The sequence below is a fragment of the Pectinophora gossypiella genome, chromosome 4, assembly GCF_024362695.1.
Source record: "Pectinophora gossypiella chromosome 4, ilPecGoss1.1, whole genome shotgun sequence".
Classification (NCBI taxonomy): domain Eukaryota; kingdom Metazoa; phylum Arthropoda; class Insecta; order Lepidoptera; family Gelechiidae; genus Pectinophora; species Pectinophora gossypiella.
Genome location: NC_065407.1, coordinates 15,831,270 through 15,850,131, shown reverse-complemented (window position 1 = coordinate 15,850,131; position 18,862 = coordinate 15,831,270). Strand labels below are relative to the sequence as shown.

General features: G+C 37.1%; 3 protein-coding genes across 4 annotated transcripts; 1 reads left to right on the top strand and 2 right to left on the bottom strand.

The window, feature by feature from the left end:
* Nucleotides 1-1,296: 1,296 nt before the first annotated feature.
* On the bottom strand, nt 1,297-7,316 carry LOC126382399 (uncharacterized). 2 transcript variants are annotated; one of them, XM_050032246.1, is made up of 2 exons: nt 6,922-7,316; nt 1,297-3,444 (listed from the first exon to the last, which is right to left on the bottom strand). In XM_050032246.1, exon 2 carries the CDS (start codon nt 3,420-3,422, stop codon nt 2,538-2,540), a length of 885 nt encoding a protein of 294 aa, XP_049888203.1. In that variant the 5' UTR covers nt 3,423-3,444; nt 6,922-7,316; the 3' UTR covers nt 1,297-2,537. The 2 variants fall into 2 exon arrangements, with proteins under 2 accessions (XP_049888203.1, XP_049888204.1); XM_050032247.1 differs by lacking the exon at nt 6,922-7,316 and adding an exon at nt 4,954-5,067.
* Nucleotides 7,317-7,642: 326 nt separating this feature from the next.
* On the top strand, nt 7,643-11,480 carry LOC126382382 (histone PARylation factor 1). Its single transcript, XM_050032219.1, has 5 exons — nt 7,643-8,328; nt 8,727-8,875; nt 9,375-9,604; nt 10,246-10,499; nt 11,333-11,480. Exons 1-5 carry the CDS (start codon nt 7,732-7,734, stop codon nt 11,384-11,386), a joined length of 1,284 nt encoding a protein of 427 aa, XP_049888176.1. The 5' UTR covers nt 7,643-7,731; the 3' UTR covers nt 11,387-11,480.
* Nucleotides 11,471-18,750, bottom strand: LOC126382358 (DNA-(apurinic or apyrimidinic site) endonuclease). The gene is made up of 6 exons (XM_050032169.1): nt 18,577-18,750; nt 16,897-17,728; nt 16,424-16,609; nt 15,319-15,897; nt 14,954-15,134; nt 11,471-13,728 (listed from the first exon to the last, which is right to left on the bottom strand). Exons 1-6 carry the CDS (start codon nt 18,601-18,603, stop codon nt 13,587-13,589), a joined length of 1,947 nt encoding a protein of 648 aa, XP_049888126.1. The 5' UTR covers nt 18,604-18,750; the 3' UTR covers nt 11,471-13,586.
* Between the last annotated feature and the right edge of the window lie 112 nt (nt 18,751-18,862).

Here is an 18,862-nt window from a genome sequence, read left to right as displayed (position 1 = left end):
CAATCAGATCGTGGGATGTTTTTTCCTCCTCTTTAGCGCCGCGTCGTAGGTAAAGACGTGCTAGAGACAGGGTAAATTATTCAATTATTATTAATAATGATTCCTTAATAATATACCGCATAATTTGCACTTAGCAACTGGACCACCAGTGCTTTCGACTATTTGCAACCAATCCCTTAAAACTGGGTCACGTAACCAACAATCACGAAACTTTTGGGTGTACTGTGGCTTAGGCATCTTGATCTTACTCAATATGAAACTTATTGTATGTATTACTAATAAATAAACTTTATGTTGGTTCTTTCGCTCAAGTAACTCATAAACCATTTTCGGTTGTGTTAGTGGTTAAATTCGTCACTTACCGCTAACTGGAAGGACTCTAATCCACTAAAAAATCCACTAGCCACTAAAACTAATATTTTTTCGCCGAACCACATGTCTAAACCACCAGATCTAGTGGAAAATCCACTAAGTTGGCAACACTGCTTTTGACACACGGAAACGAGTGACATGTAAGCAATTAAGTTCGGATACACGTTCTATAACTTAGCGCATAGAGAAACTATTTCTTTCTCTTTCATACGTTATTATTTTGATCACGAAATAAAGTGTAAAGCAGGCTAAGATGGAAAAACCGGAAATAAGAAGTCGAACAAATCAGTGGCTTATAAAGAAAAACGCGGGAAGACGAAAATGCACAAATTAAAAATGAATTTGTGCTGAGCGTTAAAAGTAATAAAGCGTGATAATTAGATGCCAATTAAACGTTTAAATATATGCTAAGTATATTATATTAATACTTTAAAACGAAGAAATATTACTCATTCTGTCGCTCTCGATTGCCTTATTTTTATATTATTCGTACTATAGTATGCCAATTTCACAGTTATTTCCCATACATAAGGATAGGCACGGACTGCGTAGTTCGTTTTAGTAAGGAATCTATCTACATTTTACAAATACCATGTAGAGTCGGCAAACTTTCAAATAATCAACCACACTTTCAGTGCGATCTGAAGGCAGCCTGATAGTAATGAATATCTTTGTAAATAGAGATGGCGATTGTCAGAAGTTAAAAATTCGTCGAAAACTATTAACTTGCCTCTCATAGATTACTTATTTTTGCAAAATAACTAGTACTATATTTTTTAAAAGCATATTAGTGACTGGTGGCCTCAATCAATGACTTATCTATTAATAATCTTCTTATTAACATTTTATGATGCAGTACACTATAAACTTGCCAATGTTTATCTGGGTAACCAGCAATGTGATCATGAAAATGAAATAACACCATGAGTCGTGTCTTATATTTACAATTTTTTACATACATTTCAACATTTTACAGACTACCGGGAGCTCTTTTTAATTCGAGCAACGAACATACATAAACTAACACGTAAATCTAAATCGTACGTAATAAAAACGACTTGTGTGTAGTCAATCTACCTGTGCCCGCGCGTGGCAAATGCAGTACACTAGAATCAATAAAATTCTGGTGTCCGCTCTTCTTTTTAACATACTAAACAAGAAAGTGGCAGTCCGCAGCTTTTTTGGAAAGTGACAATGGTATTACGAAACATTTAGGCCGCTTCCAGCGTTCATTTATTGTTCAAAGGACGAATTGGTCTCATGTGCCCTTCATTAAGCTTAAAGGTAGATTAAATAAACGATAAGTACCTACTCATATAATACATTTACACATCCTCAAATTGACTTTGCACTGACGACTACCTTAACAAGTTAGTAACCTATCTATCTACATTTTACAAATACCATGTTGAGTCGGCAAACTTTCAAATAATCAACCACACTTTCAGTGCGATCTGAAGGCAGCCTGATAGTAATGAATATCTTTGTAAATAGAGATGGCGATTGTCAGAAGTTAAAAATTCGTCGAAAACTATTAACTTGCCTATTAAATTTAATAGTGCCTATAAAAGACTAATTCGGCAGATCTTTACATTATCTAATAGGTATGTACTTTTACAAAGAACACTAATTGGTGAATAAATAGACAGACAGGGAATATTATGAAGCAGTTGTAGTAGATTACTTATGATAAATACACAGTCTATCTCAGAACAACTGTTAGCAAATTAACGTGCAGCTTCTTTAACAATCATGGTATTTTACAGTACATAGGTCATTTCAATTTAAAACTTTAATAACTTCCGTGGTCTGGAACATTAACATTGCGAAACATCAAATTAACAAAAACATTCTATTTACATAAATATTATATTAGGACATATTAAAATATCGACTTTATCAATAATTTCGTACCAGTTAAATAAATGTCTGAAAGTTAAAAAAATCTTTTTGAAGTGACCGTGCGAATTTACAGAGCTTTTACTTCTAAGCAAAGCATAAGCCTTTCATTAAATTTTGGTGGGTATTAAAATTAAATGATATGTTGAATTTGTCAAAGTCAATTCGATATGTTAAATGCCAATACAAAATTAAATTTAAATGTTCAAAGTCGATATTTGAATATGTCATTACCACTATGTAACAGTTGGCAAATGACGCCAAGACTAGAACAACGTTTCGCGCGAGTGCGAGGCGGGATGGCCCATTCGCAAATTCAGTGGCTGCGGCCGAGTGGCTAGCTCCGTGCTCTCTCCCGCTACCGCCGCTTCACCACCGCCACTATCTGTGGAAAACTGTTCCACCTCATCATCAGTAGAGTCGGCGTCATCCTCGGCAAACACAGAGTCCGCGCCGACAGACGCAAGTTCACACTCCACTGCGTACGATGGTCCTACACTCCCCACTGAGGCGAGTGGTGCGAGTCGCTCGCTAGGACATGGCGAGAGTCGACGTTCCGGTAGCGCACATACCACTGACGAGCCACGGCGCTCCAGATAGGAACTTCCAGAGCTGGAACATGTTGCTGAGCTCAAGCGACGGTCACGTGGACCACCAGAAGCTCGCCTCTCAGCAAACCGTAGCGCAGACCCCGGTAGCGAGTCTCCACGAAGAGTGGACAGACGTCGTGGAGGTGCTAACAAACTGCCATATCCGCCACCGTATGACATGAAGCGAGCAGTGCGAGGCCAGGGCGGTTCTTCACCAATGGAGGGTCGAGACCGTGCACGTTCCGACAACGCTTCCTCTAAAGCCGCAGTGAGCTGGCGTTCCTCTTCAACGGCTTCTTCTTCCGCAACCACTGCTTCAGCAAGCTCTACAATCTTCGGATCATTTAGGGCTTTTACTGATTTGCTACGACTCTTGTAGACGATCAGAAATACCATTAGTGCGAAAAAGCCGCCAAGCGTAGCGGCTATTCGCACGCCGGTCATGACGTCATAGGTGGCGTAGAACTCAATCCGCACCCGGTCGCGATCGGCTTGAGAATGCTCGGTGGCATTCTCAGCCGCACCCAGCTCTCCGCCACCCCAACCATCTTGACGTTCCATATCGCGGTCAAGTGTTCATCGCCTGTTGACAATAACAATAATATTAACTTAGTATACGCCGCACATTATCTTATCTAGTGCTCAACAAATGTAACGATTTACGTTTACAGATAAAATGTTAGCTTTTGAGATAAGCTCATATTCCTATGTAACACATATAGTTACATGAATTCACGGTAGCTATATTTCGTGACAGATAGATTAGATACTACTACATTTTCTATCATTCTACCGTTATATTTATAAAAGTAGGTAGGTACATCAAAGATCAGGACTTTATACTAATATTCAAATGTCTGTTGAAAGAAAATTTACTTCAAGTGATATTCATACGACTATACAGGTTTTAACATTCAGAAAAATACTTTGTAATATTGAGGGAGTTGGGAGAGCGGGGACCGAGCAACAATGTTGTCGCCGGGCGATTTCCGTTCAACCGCCGGCTCGGCGTATCTGGGCCGCGCCCAGATAATGTATGAAACTGCTACATTTTCAGTTGGTTTTTCTACCTTTTCAAAAAAAAATGACCATTTATTTTTCATGGACAAATAAAAAGGACGTATGCGTTGATATTGCTTTGTTACATTCGCAGTCGAAAAGTTATTAAAATAATTCCTTCTCTATTTGAGCTGTACAGTCTAAACTGAACAACAACAAGAGTTCAAGTTACAAAGTTTATGTTATCTTAACCGCAAACGTCGTAGATATACAATCAAATGTTTTATGTGTCTCTCTAGAACGGAGGATTATTATCCAGCAATGCTAACATTTATTTTTCATCAATCCACGCGAAGACGCACGGGCTCGGGAAAGGTGTCGAAATACAATACGCCCTCGATCATCAAAAACTCTTTCACTGCTGGAATTTATTTTAATCGTATTATGAAAGAATAAGCTTTATTCTCAGAAAACATACTTTATGTAGGACAAGTGGTTCTTAAAATATCTGTAAACGAGTACAAATTGACAGTCGGAAGCTTATCCCAGAAAATATTTCAAGAATCCCATACATTATTTCAAGGGCGTGCCATTCCGCTGTTTTATCGTGTAAGAGGAAATTGTTTTGGCTCAGTTCGTGACTCTATTAAGTGTAGTCGTTAGCATCTATAATCACAACATTAATGTGAGCTTTAAACGACGTTATTTTTTAGGATAGTCACGCCAGTCGATTCGAGAAATAAACCTAAATATAGGTTTTAATGTTTATGTGACTCATTTAGTTTTGTTAGGTAGGTAGTACACCTAATTGTTAAAGAACACGCGAGTCGCGACATAATACGTGTATCAGTACAATTACATTTTACAATTTCTTGGTTTGGTGTTGGATATTGGGTTGGCAGAGATATTATATTATTAGAGATACTTAATAAAAAGAATTACATGCCGTGCTGTTACTTATTTTCAATACGCAGTTGATTTTAATATTAAAACAAACGCAGTATAGCATCGATTAACACTATACTTTGAAAATTAATCGATACAATACACCAATATACAATGGGACTAAATATAGCCCGCAGGTGAAACTCACGGTCGCTGATGAAGGAGTAACGCCTCACATCATTAGCTATGGTTGCAATATATTTGTTGCGTCGTCGTCGTATCGACGGCAGTACGAAGCGCGCCGTGAAAACAAAGGAACTAGGCGGTCGCCCGAGCTTTCAAACAATCAACTTGTAAATGCATTTACATTATACGAGCTTTACATATATGCAGATGCTGATTGAGTACGAGTTTCTCTGGTATAATCAGTAGAGTAAACAGCTTTATCTCTGGCATGTATAGAACGTAAATGTATTCAAAAATTTGCCGAACGTAGATATGATCGAGCAAATTTGGAAAATAATAAACCAGAGGACCCGTATTTCGCAACGGGGTCAATTGAGCCATTTAGACCTGACGATTTACGAACTTATCTAAATTGACTTTACGCCGTGGCTGTTATGTAATAAGGCCAGTAACAAAAATTATGGGCCTTGTTGACAAACCACACTAGACTCCTGGTGTTGGCGACCGGCACAATATGTGATTCATACTTTTTTACCTATCGACATAAACATAAACTGGAGTATCGAAAAGCTGTGGAGTAGTCGGTTGTTACTTCTGTCGAATACTGAGAGTTGAATTAATGTACCTAAAAGGATGAAAGTAATAAAGAAACTGTTTATTATTAAAGGACGCTAAAGAAACAATACAGAAACATCTCAAAAAACCTTACAAAAAATTAGATGATATAATTATATTAAAAGATGTTGGTATAAAATTAAACCTATCCAAGGTATGTCTACCAGAGGCTGGCCTGGATTGGAGGCCGTGGCCAGCTAATTGTGGCTGCGACTTGAGATGGTATCTACTGGCTCGGCTTAGCAATCAGTGACATTGTCGAAAGTCACCCTTTGCTTGCTTTGCTTTCATTAAATTTAGGTGTCTTTTCAGATCTATTAAAAATTGTAAATGTAATTAACATGAATCCATATATTTTTTTTAAGCTTTTAGGTAAATATTTTTTGTTAATTACTCCTTAGAATTTAATTTTTGTTTTTGATAGATAATATGGATATTGATCTGAACATTTTATTTATACGTAACTAACCAATATGCCCTGCCTTCCCCTAGATTTTATTATAATCTGTCCCAATCTGTTTTGTGTAATTATTTGTCTTTATATTCTGTACAGTGTTCAATAAACACTAAAACAAAAAAGGCAGCATTAGGTATTTTATATATTTTAGAAATATTTTTTCTTTCAGTTATACCTATACTAACTAATAATAAAATTAAAGAAAAGACATTATATTTTTCTATGATTTAGTTTTGTGATAGACTTGTTGTTGTTGTGATAGATAATGAAAATTACAAAGGAAGGGCATTTAAAAGTTTTTATATGGCAAATATTAAAAACAGAAGCTGATTTTATTTGCTTTGAAATGTTAGTATCTTGGTGTCTACGATACCATATGATTTGCAACAACCTGTTAGGTCATCATTAATTTTATTTCAGCTTGATATCATTGACATATCTACATTATTATCAAACAAAATCAAATTAGCATCAACACAAGGAGAACATAGCAGGTTAGATAAAATAATTTGCATATGAGTACCTTATGATTTAAAAAAATATATTTGGCTATTCCTAAAAAGGGGCAGAAATAAAATAAAAACATTTAATACTTCTATAAATAAAAATAGAAGAAACAAAGTTATAATGCTGTGGAAAATTTAGTTGGATTGCAGATGTTGTAAAACAATGTTTTCTTCACTAGTATTAAAGAAAATAAAAACCAGCAGTAATCTTTTATGGCTTGTTTTACATTATACTAAATATATTATTTACCTACTCTTTTTGATCAATCTATACATAGTATCTACATATGTTATGCAGCTTTAAAAAGGAATGTCAGTCAAAATAAAGCTGATCACTGAAACAATTTATATAAGGATTCAAAGCAATAATAAGATTTTCAACACTCTCATAAGGATGCTGCATGATACATACCAGTTGAAGAGCATAATCCGTAGCTCGATGAAAATGACGAATAGCGTGCGCGACAATGATTTATTATGCACATGTCCTTGGTAATTTGTAATAAAAATCCAGACACCCATTCATCGAAAACGTTCACGGCAACAATTACAACGTACACCAGATGTCTGGATAATTTGCATGTAATTAATCGCACCAATGAGTTCACACATAAAATCACGCTATTCGCATTTTTAGGTAATATTGGCGAGATTTAATAACTCGATTAAATAGCACTGTGTTTTTATATCTCGTTCTCGATATTAATGTAAAAAATAATTAAAAATCGTTTTTCCAGGCCCAATTTCAGCTGCCTTGCCAATGACAGTGACAAAAATTATGAATTTCAGTGAAAATCTTAAGAAAATTCATGATTTTCGGTAGCAGGTGCGTTCAAAATAATTCCTCAGTCTACGTTGGCTATGGTAGAAAGATTTTCCGGAAGAGCCGAACCTAACTTTAATGAAGACGTGAATCCGATTTTTTATATAAAAAAATAATAATTATGGAAATAGTTCTTCGAAGAATTCTTACAATAATTATACTCTGCTAATTATTAAAACTTACCATTATCTAAATTAAAGACATACATTAGTAAATCAGGCAAAGTCAAGTATTCAAAGATAAGTCGGTACCGCTTAGTACCTTTGCCTATCATAGGGACGAATTGTAATAAAAACAAAGTAACGTCAGAATCAGCTGTTGTTTGGCGCGGCTTTCTTTGTAAAGTACCTAAATATAAATAAATCTAAGCCATACAAATATTACAACACTGTTTTTAAAATGTCTGAAGAATGGCAAGCGTATATTAAAGATCCTAGAAAAGTATGTAAGTATGGTGCGAATTGCTACCAAAAAAATCCGGACCACCATAAACATTTTAAACATCCGCCTATAAACCATAAAAGAAAAGCTGAGCACAAAGCACCGGCAAAAAAACGTTTCAGACATTCTTCAGAAGATAGAGATAATAAGCCCAGTCACAATGATGTAAAAGATACGAGTGGAGACAAAAATGATGAAGATACAAGTAACCTCAAAAACGAAAGTTCTGTTGAAGACACAGCTTCTACGTCTAATACAGAAACCAAGCAAGCCTTTGATGAATCTTTCACGATCACCTTACCAGAAACAATATCCTATCACGATGAAAACGACTACACATTGCTCAAAGAGCTGTTCCTCGTAGAAATGCCACTAGACTTCTTCCAGTTTCATAAGTGTTTGCAAGAAGAGAAAGATTTCGAGAAAATGTTGGCAAGTGTGAACTTAGAACTGATTGGACCATTTGATCTGTTATTGGGAAAACTGCCAGTTTTAGATGATAAAGACTTGTACTTGATACACTGGAGATTCTTCTACGATCCTCCTGAATTCCAGGTAATTTTCTTACTTATTTGATAAGTAGTTATACTGATTACACTATGAAAATAATTTCGATAATAACTTAACCTCCCAAGGCAAGATTTCCAGACACAGTAGTTAAACAATTGGGCTTTGATTTTAAAGGACAGACGGTTTTCACAAAAAACTGAGGCATAGATAATGTAGAATATTTCACATGTGTTAAAATACCTATATTCCATAACTTACACATATGTATGTCCATAAAGGAGCTACAAGCTCATGAATGGTCAAGGCGGTGGGCAAAGGCCTCCCCTTCCTTTCTCCATTTTTCACAGTCCTGTATGCAGTGCACACTGTGCACTGTGGCCAGTCAATTAATGATGTCTACTATATCCTCTTAGGGTAACAACATCAATATAATATTATTCCAGGCAATCTTAAAAAAGAAAGGCAAGAGTGAGTACCATATTGGATACTTCAGAGACGAGCCGGACGCAGCCCCAGTGTTCCTGGCTAGCAGTGACAGTGCCAAGGGCTGCCACATTACTCCCATAGCTGAAAACATCTTTGCGACAGTATAGTAAAGTATTTTAAGCATTTTATGTTCACTGGAGTTGACTTTATGAGTTTGAATCAATATTTAGATCATAGATAATTGATATCACATGGTTTCCAGGGTTTGTGCCCGGTTAATGACAATAGGCTCACCCCTATTACATGGGACTTAGCATAGCTGGTGAGGAATGGGTGTACTATACATCTCTGCCTACCCCTTCAGGGATACAGGCTTGATACTATGTTGTAAACAGTACACAAAGACATCCACAAACATACATACAGATTCTTCTGTTATATCTTTGTTGGTGGCATGTCCAATCAAACATCTTCAGGATATTTGAAAATATGAAGTGATTGCAACTTGACCACTAAGTTTATAGGAAAGATCTAATTTAAAGGATCCTTCAACATCAGAATATAACTAATATCAAATCTTCTCTTTGATAAAAAAAAATAAATATTTAAAAAATAATTCACTTAAAATGAAATCACCAGACACCAGACTCTTCAACTGATTGCAGCTTATATTTACAAAATGAGAAGAAAACATCACCATTTGTGTCTGCAGCGTGTCAAAAACTTATGGATAAAGTAAAGCACTGGGCAGAGACGCATAAATACTCCCTTGAGGAGTACAATATGAAGAAGAGACTGATGCAGTCAGTGACTAAGACATTCCACGGTGCTGGCATTGTGGTGCCTTTCAACAAGAAAACTGAACTTGGGTATAGGAAACTTGTCCAAACTGATGGTTAGTATGTTACTTTAAAAATGTAAGTATGTATGATGAGTAATGGAATCGGGAAATGGGATCAGAGATTTCCAGCATATTGTCCCACACAGGACACTCCATACAAAAATCTCATTCTTACTGTGTGCCCATTTACCGCGTGTAAGTGCGAGCGATGGGGAAATATCCCTAATTTGGTTAGGACATTACAGGCTGATCACCTGATTGTCCGAAAGTAAGATGAAGGCACGTTAATCCGTTGGTCCCAGTTACTACATATTGATGTAAGTAAGTAGTCGTTACAAGAGCCATGTCAGGGGACTTTGGCGGCTCAACAGTAACCCTGACACCAGGGTTGATGAGGTTGGTAATCTACCTCTCAACCCAAACGAGAGAAGTGCGAGCGAGACAAGCAGTGCTCGCGCAATCCCCCTTAGTCCTCAAGACCCAGGTCGAATCGTACGGTAATGGGCGCGGGGCAGAGAGTTACCATTGTAGTTATTACTTTGAGTATGGGATGTAGTTTTTAGTTCTGTAGTCTCTTAAGTCTTTCAAATATCAGTTATAATTGTATAAACTATGATTAAAATATATTCCGTCCTTTTTCCATTACGGACTTCGGGCGTGTGTTTATGTATGTCCATCCATGTTACACATTCCAGCAAACCTAAAGAAACTATTCGCAAAATTGGAATCAGCGAAGTCTCAAAGAGATAAAGATAAATTGTTATCGGAGATCCAGCCAGTGATAACATACGCCAGCATAGCAGTGGACGAGTGCGACTTCGGCACCGGCCTGGAGGCTGGTATCGACCTGTTCTGTTCGGGACTCAAGGAACTGCAGCACAGTGCCTTAAGCAGCCTGCAAGCAGTGTATACGTTACTAAACAGAGAAGCTTTTAGTAAAATTATTCAGGTGATTACAATTTTTTTTTCATAGTTTTTACATAAGTAGTATATTCATTTACACATACTTATTTCAAATCTTTCTTTGTTAAAAATATTTTAAAGTGTATATTCAGTGGTTTTCCAAAATTTTAACCCAAGGAAGAGATTTGCCCAGCATTGGCTAATATAAACCTATTGTGTCGCATAAATAAAGTTTATCTGGTAGAGATTACTGTTTAAGTAAAAACACATTTTTTTTTGTTTACTACTTAAACAACGTATTATACAGGGTGTTAGTGACATCGTAACGAAAACTTTGAGGGATGATTCAGACCATGATTCTGAGTTGATATCAAGTGGAATTTTCCGTCGCCAAAGTATGGATAGGAAAATAATTAAAAAAAAAAAAACAAAAAAAGAATTCATGAAATTTTTTGACAGGAAATTCCACTTGATGTCAACTCAGAATCATGGTCTGAATCATCCCCCTCAATATTCGTTACGGTGTCACCAACACCCATACCTACTTGTATGGCTACCGTATGTACTTGTACGGGGTGAAAGTGACATCGTAACGAATACTGAGAGGGATGATTCAGCTGATTATTCTGAGTTAATATCAAGTGGAATTTTCCATCGCAAAAGTATAGAATTGAAAATAATTTTAAAAAACTAAAAAAATAACATGAATTTTGCGACGGAAAATCCCACTTGATATTAACTCAGAATCATGGTCTGAATCATCCCTCTGAGTATTCGTTACGATGTCACTAACACCCTGTATACATGCATATGTACTTGTACATACATGGTACTGTGTTTATTACCATACAGGATTGTAATTTTAATCTTTTGTTTCAGGCGCATATTAAATATCGTCGCAAAGGCCCTAACATGTCGCTAATGAATAAGTAACTTGTTCAACAAAATTATGTAAATTATATATTTATTTTTGCTACTAACACTTTAAAATGTTGTCTTTGAAATTAAAGATGTGGCTTTATCAAAATATTGTATTTTATTCCTTACATTTTTTAATTAACGAACATTGTACATTCAATTACATTTTTTAAGTATGGAACAGCGCCGCATTGGCTATAAGCTAAGGGCCTCCACCTTTCTTTTTTTGACGTGACTTATTTGTAGATTTACCGCAAATAGCATTAACTATTTGGCAGGAACGGGGCTTCCACCACAAATGAGCACAATCGTTTAATAAATGGGTTAGTTGGAAAAGTATAAAATTAATTTCCAAATATTACTATCAAACAAAAAACAGCAGTCCCTAATAGCGGCGCTGATACTGAACATATGACAAACAGATATTCTTTACAAATTACATTAAATTATACCAAGTTCGATACAGAGGCAATTTATAGTTTAACACGTTCACTGTGTATGAACCATCGATGAGGCAACAAATTGGAAACTCATATGTGCATGGCCCATATGTGGGCCACGAGGAAAAAATGGGAAAATCCGACGGGAGGCTTTAAATTTTTTTCTTGCCATAGTGTGTCTATGTACATAAATTCCAATGTGTTTATCGAAAAATAACATTGCACGTGAGAGGTTGATATCTATTTATCAGTTGCACAGTGAATATGTTAAATTATGACAATACCTAGCTTTAAAATATAAGCAAAGGCTGCATCTCCTTGTGATTGTTTTTATCATAACATATTCAACAAAAAATGAAATTAAGTCTCAAAATTACGGTGTCAGTCTGCTTACACTATATACTTAGTGCATAAACTACAGTGATCTACAAATACAAATGAAAATCATAGGTTATAAGACAGACGCTCTACGTGTGCGTAAATAAATCCAGTACTTGCGTAAAGTCCCGTGATAGAGCGAATTTCAAAGTACTGAAAGTCAAGTGAAATCGTAACGAATACTGAAGAGGATGATTCAGACCATGATTCTAAGTTAATATCAAGTGGAATTTCCTGTCGGAAAGTTAATGAAAATTTTAGTGTTTCTTTTAATATAATTTCAGTTTCATACTTTTGCGACGGAAAATTCCACTTAATATCAACCCAGAATCATCCCTCACTGTTTTCATTACGATGTTATTAACACCCTGTTCTTCCAGTGCTTTGAAATTAACCCAAGAACCCACCCACTGGGTGGGTGGTTTTTCGGCAACATAGCATCGAGCCTGTATACCCGAAGGGGTGTAGTGGTGTTGATTCCGGTACACACCATTTAAATTTATTTTAAGTTATATCTGTCATTTTCTTATCCGCCGAAAAGGAAAGGGACGGGTAATTGACAGGCATAAAATTTACGGAACACACGTCAGTTTTAGGCAGAAATTAAAAAAACCCTTCCAAAATTTTATATTTGCCGATAACCCGACAGAATTAAGTTGACAGCACATGTCAAACGGATTGCATATAAGCGAGATGCCTATTTTATTTACCCGGGTTATACTTACATTTTAAAATGATAACAATTGTCAATCATCCGTCCCTTTCCTTTCGGTGAATAAGAAAATAAAATTAGGTGTCTGCAGGAATCGGGACCAATATTACAATTTACAGTACACTCATTCCTCGCCAGCTGTTACTCAGCGTTTTTACGCAAACACCCAGTGGATTGCCTATATTGTACAAGGAAATTGTGATGAATTTATTTGTGATTTAGCATCGTGCGTGTCAATGCTAGACGGAATATACTAAAAGGATTTTGTTTATATAGCACTAACTATACCTATATAACACAGCATGATTAGAATAACAGCAGGACATGTGTAGTACATCGCTTAGCGCGACAGAAACAAGATATACGTCTCCTTCGCACTAAAAGTATACAGCTTATTACGAAAGAGACGAGAGATAGGCCACTCTATTCATGCATGCTAAATAGGGTATACGGATACAAACAATTTCAACAACAATTCATTTTTTCTTTTTGACAGAATGTAGAATAGTACATTCTAGCTGGGTGGTTAAAAAGACCACATTGAAGCGATTCATCTAGGAAAGCAATATTGCTATTTGACATTTGCGCATATAAAAGTACGCAATGTCAAATAGCAAAATTGCTTTTTAGAGGAATTGTTTCAATACTACGCACCATGCTATAACGCAAAAGGTAGATACGTCAGTTATTCCTTAGGCTTATCGGCGGTAGTGAGATGTAGGAATAAGGAGATAGGACAGTGGTCGCTTCCATAGACCTGCTCTCTGATCACGTTGTCGCACACCGACGGTAGCAGTCTCTCGGACACGATGAAGTAGTCCAGACGCCTGGAATTGTATATAGTACATTATGAGAATCTTATTTTCAGTGAACTTTCAAGTTTGAAGGTGCTATCTAAATATATAAAAGGAGAAACTGACTGACTGACATATCAACGCACAGCCTAAACGGCTAAACGTAGGCACTTGAAATTTGGAAGGGACGTAGCTTAGGTACCGTAGAGGTGCACTATGAAAGGAATTCCCGGAATTCCCACGGGAACGGGAATTAGCGGGGAAATCCTTTTTGTAAATATAAAGTTTAGTTATTATATGCTGTATTTTAAAAATGGGAGTTAGCGAGAAAAAAAATTGTATGAAAAAAATCCAAACTGCATAAGTTAGGTGCTTGAAATTTGATATGCACTCCCACACACACAAAGATCTCTCTTTTATAACACGCCACGCGGACGAAGTCGCGGGCAAAAGATAGTAACTATATATACATAAATACCATAATCTCATCCGAAGTCATCTGATAAGATGATCCGTGCTTCGGAGGGCACGTTAAGCCGTTGGTCCCGGTTACTACTCACTGATGTATGTATGTAGTCGTTGTCAGGGGCCTTTGGCGGCTCAGTAATAACCCTTGCACCAGGGGTGATGAGGTCGGTATTCCACCTCATAACACACACGATAAGAAGAAGAATAACTTCACGTGTAATCCTTAGACAACTGCCTTAGACGAAATAAGCAAAGAGAGACACAAGTAATCGGAAGACAACTTGCAGCCACTTTTGATATGAACCTCTATTTAAGAAAATGTATAATGAAGATAAACCATGTGGTGACAGGATCAGCCTATAGGCTATAGATAGGCGATAATTCATCATTCATCACAATTAGAAAGAATGGACCTAGTCTTCTGTCTGTTTTTACGACATGCGAAAATAATGCAGTTTCTCATAAATCATTGATATATGTAGTAACATATATCAATGATCAATGAATAGTAATTCATAAACTCGAGGGCCAAAATAATGTAATATTTTGTCTCTCTCTCTCTCTCTCAAAGTTAAAAGAAAGACAAAGTTGTGTTCGAACGTGATATCGGGACACGAGTCCTAGTACAACACAAAGCTAACTACGTAGACAACATATGCCATAGTATGGTTGCTGGAAAAGAGGTATGGGTTCTGATATTACTGCCTTCGACTTAGGAAGATAGAATGCTAAATTAGGCACATCGTGACTTAGTGACCAAACGCAAATCTATTAAAAAGAGGCTACTCACCAGCCTACGTTCTTGGCACGCGCACCCATCATGTACGTCCAGAAAGTGTAGGCCCCAGTCTTGTCCGGGTAGAAGTGGCGGTATGTGTCAATGAACCCGTCTCCAAGTAGCTCTGTCATGCCTGCTCGCTCCTCCTCCGTGAAGCCAGCGTTCTTCTTGTTAGTCTTCGGGTTTGTCAGGTCTGAAAATCGTGAGACATGATGATGTTAACCAACTAATAAAAAGTGAAGATACAATAATTCTTTGTAGGTAACTAAGTTACAGACACTGGAGCTGTAGATAAATCTGCATTCAGAATCAAGGTATAAAATCATTCTTCATAAAGAGCATTTGTTAAAATTACGAGAATGTTGCAAATATCTTACCTATTTCATTGTGAGCAACGTTCATATCTCCGCATATTATCACAGGCTTTTTCTTATCCAACTCCTGGACGTGCTTGCGGAATTCCTGGTTCCACTGCAGTCTCTTCGGAAGAGTGACCAGCTTTCTGCCGGCGTTTGGTACATACGTACAGATCAGGTAGAAGTGCTCGTACTCTGCCGTTATAATGCGACCTTCATCGTCCAATTCTTCATTCTGTAACCCATACTGCACGTTCATGGCAAGTTGCGTGGTGTAAATGGCGACCCCTGCGTACCCATCTTTATCACCACCCAACCAATACGCGTGATAACCTGGCAAGTTTGCCAATTCGTCAGGAAGTTTCTCCTTAGAACATTTGACCTCCTGAAGGCACAATATATCAGGCTTCTCGTACTTTATGTAGTCGAGTCCGCCTTTACTCATCCACGCGCGTATGCCGTCAACATTCCAGCTAGCAATTTTGAAATTCCACTCTTTCCCTTGTGGGGATTTAGATGAATTAGAAAAATCTATCTCTTCGTAGTTAGTTGTGGCTTTGTTTTTAGCAGGAGCTTTCTTTTTGCTGTCATCAGCTGGAGCTGAAAATTTAAACTCATTTGAATTCTTGATTCTCAGAGAACGCCCAGGGTTTAAGCATTGTACTAATTTAGATTTAGAGAAATGATATTTTGATTTCTTCTTTGCGAGGTTTATAGTTTTTTCTTTAGGCGACTGCGAATTTATTTTGTCTCTCATTTTGTCCAATATTTTTGTTGAGTTTTGACATGAAACGCAATTCATAATTTAAATTTAATTATTGACATTTTTGTTTTGAAATAAATAGGATAATTTTGTTATTTCCATTGTTAGTTGATTATTCAAATGCAATAAGAGTTAGTATGATTAATAAGTACAGAATATGCAATGAAGTATGTTCTATTAAGGATAGATAAGAGTTATGAAGCTGTTTGTGAATGTTTGTGTGAGGTGAAGAAAAAGAAAAGAAATAAAAGCATTCAGCATAAGTATTTGGTAAATCATTTATTTATTAATTAATAAAACACACTTAATCATACAAAACAATTACCGTCAATGACCTAAATCGAAATTAATGGAGTTAGTTACCCTTTTCTTCTGCGGGTTTGCGCCGGCGTTTGGTGGTGGCCTCGGAGTCCTGATTCTCCTCCTCAGGCTCGACAGAGGGCTCAGCCTTTTTCTGTCCTCGCTTGCCTTTAGAAGGCTTAGATTCAGCCGGTTTGGCTTCCTGTACTTCCCCATCTTCTTCTTCAGCATCCTCGTCTTTGGAATCACCTGGAATAAATGAAGTAGCTTGTTAACTTACAATTCACACTGAAGGAATGGAGTTCTATGAAATATCACACAGAAATATAATATGAAATATCACTATTTGTTCCTAAGTGGTGATATTCAGATAGTGTGTTCTAACAGAAAGCTCAGTAAGGAGTGAGTACTTAGTTGATCTTATGATGGATGTACCTCTGGTCACCCCAAGTTGATATTAGTGAATAGATGAATGAGCTTTTTTAATTCATTTTTTAAAACATCAGCACTATTCAGCACCTTAGTTACTAACATACCTTTTCCTTTTTCTTCTTTCTTTGTTACTTTTCGTTTCTTGGAAGCAGGTTCTTCTTTTGCCTCTGATTCTTCTCCATCTTCTTTGGCTTGTACTTTCTTCCCCTTGCGTCCCTTTGTCTCCTTCTTAACTTCTTCAGTCTTATCCTCTACAGATTCTTTCTCCAACTCCTCAGACTCTTCCTTCTCACTCTCTGGTGTCTTTTCTTTGACAGTCTTTGCTGGAGCCTTCTTTCTTCCTTTAGGTGCTGGTTCAGCCTTGGCTTCCTCAGCTGGTTCAGTCTTATCCTCTTCTGTATCAGCATCAGCTTTAGGCTGAGCTTTACGTCCTCTCCCCTTGCCTTTTGGTTTCTCAGCTACTTCTTTCTCCTCATCATCTGGACTAGCTTGTTTCGCCTTCCTGCCTCTCCCAGTCTCTTTTGGTTTCTCTTCTTTCTTAGTTTGTTTCTTGCGGCCTTTACCAGTTGTGGAAGGTTCTGATTCTTCTGTGTTGCCATTGCTCTCTGCATGGTCTCCATTCTGTTCTTCTTCTGGAGATGCGGGCTCTTCCTCAGCTGAGTTGTCACCATTGGTTAACTTTTCTTCAGCCGGTTCATTCTTCTTTCTGCCCCTTTTGGTTGGTGGTGCTGATTCTTCTGCAGCACCATTTGTTTGTGCATCACCATTTGTGTCTTGTGCCTTTTTACCTCTCTTAGGCTTCTTTTCTGTGACAACAGTAGCCTTTTCTTCAATGTCTACATCTGGTAAATCTTGATCTACTTCTTCAATATTCTTGGCCTTTCCTCTGCCCTTTTTAGGTGCATCATTTTCAGCTGTTTTGACATCTGCTGCCTTCTGTGAATCAAAGGTAGTACAAAATGTTTTGGGTTAGCACAAGTAATTGACTTATGTTGTTGTTGTTGGCGGTTTCTTAAAGGACAGTGGAATAAATAAGTAGGTATATATGCAGCATACTATGATAAAGTAAAACAAGTTGAACAACCTACCTATGTAAAAATTATGTATTACTTTACTTTTATTTACCTATCTAATCTTATCTTATTTAGCCTGGCTCCTTAGGTATCTAATATTCTTGTAAATCAGGTTATATGAGAATCTTAGCCTTGAATAAAATAAAAAATAGAAAGTGAACTAATCAAACATCATGTTTAACTATACTTACAACCAAATCCTTCAACATAACAAGGTATATCACAAGGAAAATGCGCCAAGGACTCGATATAAAGTGTCTGTGGCTATTTATAGATGTTTTTACTCTAGCCAGCCTTACGAAACCTGATATTTGGTTAGTTAGTTCACTTTCAAGGCTGCAGGAATGAAAAAAAATAATTATATTTTCCGGTACCTATATACAAGCATAATATAACTCGGCGGGCATCCGCGTTTCCCGCGTAACGGACCATACGTACTCTATTGATTTGGACTATATGTTATACATCATGTAGTGTCTGTATTGATATAGAAACACGCGGCCTGACGCTAACGCCGGGTAAATGGGGAATATATCACGATAACGGAGCTTTTAATACCATGATACACTTAAAATCGCAAAATATTCGGCAAACGAAATGTAGAACCATAACAAATAAAAGGCACTAGAGACGCTTGTCGAAAGCATTGCAAACCAGTTTGCTAGTATAATTTAGAGTAAAATAAACGACTTTATACTGAAATTACTGTACCTTTGCTTTCGCCGACCGTGGTGCCATTGTGATATTAGTAGTTACGCAAAAGATCACTGATTTTTGCAAAAAAAAGTAAACGGTTCTCGCGGCAAACGCGGCTTTCAGTGGAGATGGCGAGCAAAAAGTTTCCGCCTTTCCGGCAAATTGACAGTCAACGCTACTGCCCGCCAACTTTTTGCATTTCTTTTTTTTAAACTGTTGCTTTAGTTTATGGTTTGTTTGATTAATAATGTAGCTTACATCAACACCATTACCACAGTGTTTGGGCTGGCTTGGTTGGGTA